Raw genomic sequence first — 8,193 nt, 5'->3', positions numbered from 1 at the left:
ACCAAATCACATATCTTTGCTGCAATTTTTTATTAGCGGCATGAGAGATCGGATTTTGTTCATACATCTGTGCATCTTTCACTCAAATGACCTGTACAGTTCAGGGGAACAGATTATGGGCGGGAAAAATGGTTGTAGTAGAGTGGAAGTATGACCAGATGTGTAGAAATTATAAAGATAGATAAAGAGAAGACTTTTCAGTTGCAAGAATTTCAGAAATAAAAGTTTATAGCATTCATATAAGTATTGATAAACTGAAATTGGAATACCAAAAATTTTCTTAAAGGCTTGCCATCTGAAGACAGAAACCATTACATATGAAGAGAAGGAACAGCAGCTGGTCAATGACTGTGTCAAAGAGCTCCGTGAGTATCCAGGCGATATCTCGCATTGGCAGAACGGTATTTGAAATACCTAGTGCCTACACCGTCTTAGTTATCCCTGAATCCAGAAGTGAGCTTCAGTAATTTATGCCAGTTGTTCAAGTCTTGCTGTTTAGCCAAGTGCAAAATTGTTTCTATATTTCATCAAGTTGCGCTCTGGCATTCAACTTCAGGAATATGTACTGGGTGTAGAGAGAGAAAATGAACACAAAATCTAATGTTCATAAACCTCCTAAACTGAAGCCTTCAGTCACTGGAAAATCAACAAAATATATTTCTTGTATAGAGTATTCAGCACACATGACATCAAAATGTATCAGTGCGTAGACTCTTAAATGCTTATTCTAAATTAGTATATGTTTATGAACATATTAATTTATTTTTAAAATATATATTACAAACCAAAGTATTTAAATTGGCAAGTGTTTTAATCTGTCTAGAACAGTTGCCCATGTTTCCTTTGGGGACTGCTTATTTGCAGAGCTGCAGCTACACTTACATAAAGCATGTAAGTATTCTGTGGTGATTGTGTGACCTGGAGGTACAAGTTTTTATCTGTAGTCATTTGATGTGTGCTACTTCCTTGGTGTATAGTAACCTTAAGCTTTTTTTTTTTTTTTTTTCTGTACAACCACCATAAAGACTGAGTTTGTTTTTTCTTGTTCCAGGTGACTAAAAAATACTATTAATTGATACATAGTTGGTTGTTGCTTTACCTGTTCCCTCTGAGAAAATAGATATCCTTTGCAAATAGGAGTTAGTTAATATCAGCTGTCCTATTTTTCTTCAATGAGAACGTCTGTGAGTTCTGTTTTGTCCAATTCTATAGCACATACAGGCATGCTAGGTAATTTAGACTCACAGAAAGAATCTCTCCTAAAGGACATCAAGTCTAGAGCTTTAAAATTTGTGTCTTCAGGAAAAAGGTATCTAACTGTGAGCATAAATGTCCACAGGCCCATGGGCAGGACCTTGTTGTGCAGTAAATTTGTGAGGTACAATAACCACTAAATATGCAGTGTGACCTTTATGCAAGATTGATCAGAGTTTATTATGACTTTGCTATGCTTTCAGGGCAAGTATGCGAGCAATACTAACTGCATAAAAATATTTCAGCTTCTTGGGTTTCTTTGTTACGTCACTTGGTGAAGTGCTTGCTCAAGGAAAAAAAGCAATTGGAAATTGTATGTAGTGGGTCTTTTGGGAACAGATAGTGACCAGAATCAAGAGCTGAATAGGTTTCTATTATGCTTGACAAGGTCTGACAAAATGCCTTTGCTTACAGAGAAAGGTAGTTAATAACAAGATCACTTCAGAGCCTGAATTCTTCAGCATATTCCAAGTCTGGCCTTGGTTATGAGCCAGTGTGTCATTTGAAATCATTTATAGCAGCTTACTTTGGATTTTATTATGGTCATTTCACATATCTGTGGTATGTATTTCAGGTTCTTAGCTCTTAATATATTACACCTGCACTTGAAGTTAATGCTCTCCTTCTCCTACCTACTATTTCTTTCTCTTTTCCTTATGGATGTTCTAAGGAACCTACTCTGTGTACTATTAATTGATTTCCTAAGAGTATTCATCGTTTTGCAGATTATTGTTGATTTTCACTGATCTTTTCTGGATTTTGGCTTTGGTTTGGTTTTTTGTCATGTGCTGGGAAAAGCTCTCTACTTAGTTCCTTTTATGTTTTGTAGGGCAAACAAATGCTCAAATTTCCAGAATAACAGAGGAGTTGTCAGAGAAGAGTGAGGAGCTGGTTCGCTACCAGGAAGAGATCTCATCCCTCTTGTCCCAGATTGTTGATCTTCAACATAAACTCAAAGAAGTAAGGGAATGCGGATGAAGAGTGTATGTGCACGTGTGCGTGTGTGTGCGTGCACCTGAGTGCATGCCCGTGCTTACAGCAGGTAAAAATTGACTTGCAAGCCTGGGGGTTACACTGCAGGAGAGTGGCTGTTTCAGGAAGGTATGGCAGGGGGCCAACTCTCTCGGGAAAATTGCTTGAGAAAACAGTGAGCACTTTTTTGTACTTTCAGCACGTGATTGAAAAGGAGGAGCTGAAACTTCACTTACAAGCTTCCAAAGATGCTCAGAGACAACTGACAGCAGAGGTACTTAAGGCTTGTGTATATATACACATTTAGATAAATGTTTAGAATTGAATACAAGAAATACAACTAAGAGAGGATGTGAACTACTGCTTTTTAATTGTGTAGGGCTTTTCATTTTTCAGTGTGGTTGGAGTCATATGATTGGAGGGAAATAATTATTTTTACTTAGTCTGCACAAATATTTTTGTAGTTCACAAGAATATGAAAGGCAGGGAAGGTGTTCCAAGTAGGGAGGTCTTACTCTTCTTAGTAGTTATGAGAAAAAGAACATTTCAATGTGATTACTACTGATTATATCAACAGTACTAATAGCTCATTAGATTTTAAGGAAGTTCTCCTTTTTGCTTCTCTTGCATCAGCAGTTACTGTAATTGCAGAGTTTTTGGATGTATTTTCGTTTGGATTTTACCATACTTTTTCCTCTTTCAAGTCCTAATTTGGACTTCATGCATCACCACTAAAATTAGTGCAGGTGCTATGCTGCCCATTGTCCGTTCCAGATGTTAGCATGTGCCATGCAGTTGGAAAAATATTAGTGTTGAATCAGTCAATATAGGGTTCTGTAGGAGTTAATTCAGTTTCATTCTGTCTCTTCTTTGAAGCTTACTGATATCACATGATGTCCTCTTTTCTCTTTCAGCTACATGAGTTGCAAGATCGGAATGCAGAGTGTCTAGGGATGTTGCACGAGTCACAAGAAGAAGTGAAGTTGCTGCGCAGCAGAGCCAGCTCTGTTGCTTGTCTCTGCCACCCTCAGTCATGTGGAGCATTTCCTGTGGTAAGAAATACCACTAGCGTGGCTTACACCTACTGGCACGTATGGCCTGTAGCAGCATACGACTGCATGATGAACCAGCTGTTACAGGAGCTGCAGCAGGAACTAGTTTGTAGTAGGCAAAGGAGCTGATCTCATGGTTTTTCAGTTGTTTAATGTGTATGCTTTTGAGAATTTTATGTATTAGGAAACTAATAATTCACTTGCCATATTGTTATATTAAAATTAATTTTCCTTTTTACATGCCTTTTCTGTTAAATACAGGAATTGGTATGTTCTGCAGCTAGTGCTCAGTTGTGCTAGTATATTGTTCAATGTGGATGTGAATATTATAACTTGACAGTTTTCTTTAAGAAACAAAGTATTTTTTCAAGAGTTCAAAGATTATTTTTCTTCCTTGATGTAGTTTATGATGTAATTTTATATCCTTATCTTGTGGAGATTTTTTTATTCTATTTTATTTTATTTTTTAGTATTTTTTTAGAGATGTATTCTGCTAAAATTGTTAGGACAAAGACTTGAATCTAATTTGTTGACTCATTTGGCTTCCATTTTTCTCTAGGATTCCCTTGCAGCAGAAATTGAAGGGACAATGCGGAAGGAATTGAGACAGAGTGATGATTCTGTTCTCTCCAAGCAAAAGTATGTTTTCAGATCTCTCTGTGCTGTTCTGATATTTTTCCATATCTTGTATTAAATAAGCTGAAACTGATTTCTGGAAATCTATAAATGTGAATGTTCCCTCTATAATAATTCTTCTGTGTAACTTCATAAAAAAAAAGCTTTGTAGTATTTGGTAATCTTTTCAACTTTGAAACCTACTATTCTTATTTGATTCTGTGAGGAACTTGGGAATTTGCTAGAAGATGTTATTTCATTCTTTAATTTGTGAGATTTTCTATGCAAATTCTCTGATGCACAGCACTAGTTTTACCCCTTTTAGTGCTTATAGCAAAGTTCTTAGGTAAATTAAGTCACAGCTGAAAAACTGACAATAGTTTCCAAAGCCCTGAAAACCTGTTCTTGGATCTCTTACTTCTGAGCAAGAAGTAATAAATTAAATATATGCTTCTGAAAGCATATATAAATTAAATAAATGAAATAAATGCTCCTGAATGTTCTCAAGTGATTATCAATAGAGGTTCAGGTCTTTCAGGTCAAAGCAAGTGGTAATTATGATATTTAATAGAGCAGTACTCCCGAAAACATGAGTGTCTTAGGCAATCCTGGTTTTCTGGCCTTAAATTTTTTTAGACAATTCTCTGCAAAGTTTTGAAAGTCTGTTGTTCAGAGTTTTCTCTTTATTATATATGTTTTCAAAATGCTTCTGAAAACTACATTTGTTTGTTTGCCTTTTCTGCAGAGGTCAACAGAAACGAGTATTTGACACTGTCAAGGTTGCTAATGTCACTCGTGGCCGCTCCTCTTCCTTTCCTGCCCCACTGCCAATCCCTGGATCTAATCGCTCAAGTGTTGTTATGACAGCAAAACCCTTTCAATCTGGTGTACAGCAGTTGGAGAGCCACACACAGATGACCCAGAAGAGCACCTCTGAGAAGAATTTGAAGTAGGAAACACAGCCTGTTACCTTCTTTCTGAAATAACTGATTCAAAATTAAATACAGACTGGAATTCTGGTGTGTAAGAGAGAAATAGTTAATTTAATGGTCTTAATATCTATTATTATTTGATATTTCATACAGAGACACTCATAATCCTGACCAGCCAGGAACCTCTGGAGACAATGACTTAGTCACAGCTCTGCACAGGCTCTCCCTCCGTCGTCAGAACTACCTGAGTGAGAAGCAGTTCTTTGAGGAGGAATGGGAGCGAAAAATGCATTTGCTGGCTGAGCAGAAGGAAGGGGCTAGTGGCTGTAGTACACCGACAGAAAGCTGGTGTTCCCTGGGTACAAACTCAGAATTCACTGATCTCTCTGCCAGCTCTAGTAATCTCCGTGTCCTCCTACCAGAAAAACTGCAAATTGTCAAACCTATTGAAGGTAAGAGGATGATCTTTCTTCTCTCATCAGCAGAAAAGGATTTTACATTAATTTGCCAACTAAATCATTGTTGGTGTGTGTATAGCTAGGTATGATACACAGTAAGAGGAGGTGGCAGTATTTGGTAGGCTACTTGCCCACTAGCTCATCGGTATCACTTTCTACTTTTCTGCTTCACCATAGGGCTTTTTCTTGGACTTGCCATCCAAGTGCACCTCGTGTATCACAGTGTCAGCACCGGTTGGCTGAAGTTGTTTTGATCATGAGTTCTTGTAACTCAGTACAATAGTAGGTAATGGCTCTGAGACTCTTCTCTTTCGTCACACCAGGATCTCAGACCCTTTTTCACTGGCAGCAGCTTGCTCGACCCAACCTAGGCACCATTCTTGACCCAAGACCAGGTGTGGTTACAAAAGGTTTTACTCCTCTGTCTGATGATACTGTGTACCACATCTCTGACTTGGAGGAAGATGATGAGGAAGAAGGTGAAGGAGGTATAACATTTCAAGTGCAACAGTCCTTCCCAGAGGAAAAGAAATGTACAGTGGCAAAACCAGTGGCAGGGATTTTCCTGCCACCTATTTCTTCAGCAGCAGTACCACTCACTGGTAAGAAGCATGGTTAGTGGTTTTTCCTCCTCTTCTGCCCCTGCCCCAATGTCTCTTTCTCAATGGAAAGTGTTTGACCTGGCAACAATGCTGTCTTTGCTGTCTTTGTTCTTTACTTAAAAAAAAAAAAAAAAGCAGTGGTAAAAACATTATCTTAAACTTTGCTTTGATCTGTCCTTATCTGTCTTTGTTTTTACCCTCAACGGATGTAAATTCTCTACATTGCAGCCTCGAATCCAGGGAAGTGTCTGTCTTCTACAAATTCCACTTTTACTTTTACTACCTGTAGGATCCTTCACCCATCTGATGTCACTCAAGTTACTCCCAGGTATGATGACTGCTGATATCTTAAATGTTGCTATACAGGATTAAACAGTTGCTTTCTGGCTTCTGATAATGGACCAGTTTTAAAAAATACCAAGGCACCTAGGCAACACATAGGATGTTACTTATACAAATAGTTGTGATTACAAAGGGGAAACTTGAAATTCTCTAGAGTGAGAGTTAAAACAGGTTTGGGTAACTTACAGGCAGTGAATTTATACTCTTAAATAGCAAATGCCTTGTATTGTATACGTATTGGAAAAAAATTGATACTACCATAATTTTTTTTTCCTGATTTTCTCATAATTTTTTAAAAACTGAGTTATTACTGGACATCTGTGTTGATATTCTATCTAATACAGTATAGATGACCACAGAAAGTAAATTCGTTAGTACTTATACCAAAACCTCTCTGTCAGCCTAGTATCTTCTAAATATTTTGCAGAACAGTAATTCTGAATCTACTAAAGCTGAAACTGTCACAACTAATAGCAATAGTTTACTTTTTCCCAAGCCTTCTCTATACTAAAAGGCAAATACAGAGCAGAGCAGGTATAAAGATGTCTAATGTGTACATCTTCTCTCTTTCAATTTTGTTTTATTTCAGCTCCATGGGTGCCTCATTTTCACTTGGAAATACTTGCAGCAGTATTGGAAACCCAGTAGTGAGCACTCCAGCCGTGTCTTACAGGCTTAGTATTGGAGAATTTCTCACCAACAGAAGAGATTCAACTACTACCTTCAGCAGCACAAGCAGCCTGGCTAAACTTTTGCAAGAAAGAGGCATCTCTGCCAAGGTTTACGACAGCCCTGTATTAGAAAAACTGCCTTTGCTGCAGCCCCCTCGAACTCTCCCCATTCCTTCTACTCCACCAAATTCTCCCTTACGTTCACCTTGTCCTTCCCCTCCACTGTTTGAGCCTCGAGTGCATCACTCAGAAAATTTCCTGGCTTCTCGACCAGCAGAAACATTCTTGCAAGAAATGTATGGCCTAAAGCCCTCCCGTAACGCTCCAGATGTAGGCCAGCTAAAGATGAACCTAGTGGACAGACTGAAGAGGCTGGGTATTGCCAGAGTGATCAAGCCCCCCGAGACACAGGACCAGAGCAAGAATCAGGGGCCAGAGGTTAGCTTGCCAAGGCAGGACTCTGCTGTGTTTTTAAATGCAGGTAGCAACTTAATGGCAGGACTGAGAAGAAACCAGAGTCTTCCAGCCATAATTGGAGCATTGGGAGCTCCAGTTTGCACACAGTCATCAAAAATGGATATCCTAAAGGAGGACTGACTGGTTTGGAAAATGATCGACTTCTAGTATAATAATACATGAGGAATAAAGACCCGGTACAGGCATTAGATGTGTTACAGAAGAGTTGGAGAAGGCATGTGCACGTAAAAGTTGTGGGAGAGAGAAGTGTTGGGATCAAGGAGAAGAACATTGCTTGGGCTTGAAGAAGGTGGCTTTAGTGAAAGATAAGAAACCAAAGCTTAGTTTTGAGACCTGCTTCAACATCTGTCTCAACATAAGCAAAAATAAAACACCATTGTAGACATTGTCAACATTTTAACCTTTCAAACTGTATGTGTAGAACTGTTTTACAGGTGCTGGTCTATTTTTTCCACCATACCACCATAGTATTTTACTAGTTGTTAGCAGTCAGGCTGTCTCATTTAAATATATTTAGAATAAGTCAGTCTGACTAGCATATTGGTTCAGGTTCCTCTTTGTAGCAAGCAAGTATGAAAACTTGGAAATTTTTTTTTGTTTTGTATTTTCCATTTCAGAAACTGTACTCTTTTGAACCCCTCCCCACTTTGAGAAGCAGAAGAGAGAAACTTTAATTCTATGTAAGAAAACTATACTTCTGTTTATGAACGCATAAATTTGTGGTCAGGATTTATAATTTGAGAGTGCACTTGTGCTAGTGAGGTGTTAACAGAAGTTAATTTCTTTCCAGAGCTTCTGAAGCACACAGAGTAAGGAGC

The 8,193-nt window shown here is 38.3% G+C and overlaps 1 protein-coding gene across 1 annotated transcript in view; it reads left to right on the top strand.

Moving 5' to 3' along the window:
• Positions 1-7,495, top strand: part of TRAK2 (trafficking kinesin protein 2) — a 17,998-nt gene extending 10,503 nt beyond the window's left edge. Inside the window, exons 6-15 of the mRNA XM_010177629.1 lie at positions 287-365; positions 2,084-2,214; positions 2,426-2,500; positions 3,141-3,278; positions 3,838-3,917; positions 4,639-4,842; positions 4,979-5,277; positions 5,607-5,885; positions 6,108-6,213; positions 6,817-7,495. Coding sequence (XP_010175931.1) covers positions 287-365; positions 2,084-2,214; positions 2,426-2,500; positions 3,141-3,278; positions 3,838-3,917; positions 4,639-4,842; positions 4,979-5,277; positions 5,607-5,885; positions 6,108-6,213; positions 6,817-7,495 — 2,070 coding nt within the window. The remainder of the gene's footprint in view (positions 1-286; positions 366-2,083; positions 2,215-2,425; positions 2,501-3,140; positions 3,279-3,837; positions 3,918-4,638; positions 4,843-4,978; positions 5,278-5,606; positions 5,886-6,107; positions 6,214-6,816) is intronic.
• The last annotated feature ends 698 nt before the right edge of the window (positions 7,496-8,193 follow it).

The sequence above is a fragment of the Antrostomus carolinensis genome, unplaced genomic scaffold, assembly GCF_000700745.2.
Source record: "Antrostomus carolinensis isolate BGI_N321 unplaced genomic scaffold, ASM70074v2 scaffold101, whole genome shotgun sequence".
NCBI lineage: Eukaryota > Metazoa > Chordata > Aves > Caprimulgiformes > Caprimulgidae > Antrostomus > Antrostomus carolinensis.
This window is presented reverse-complemented; position numbering and strand designations above follow the sequence as displayed.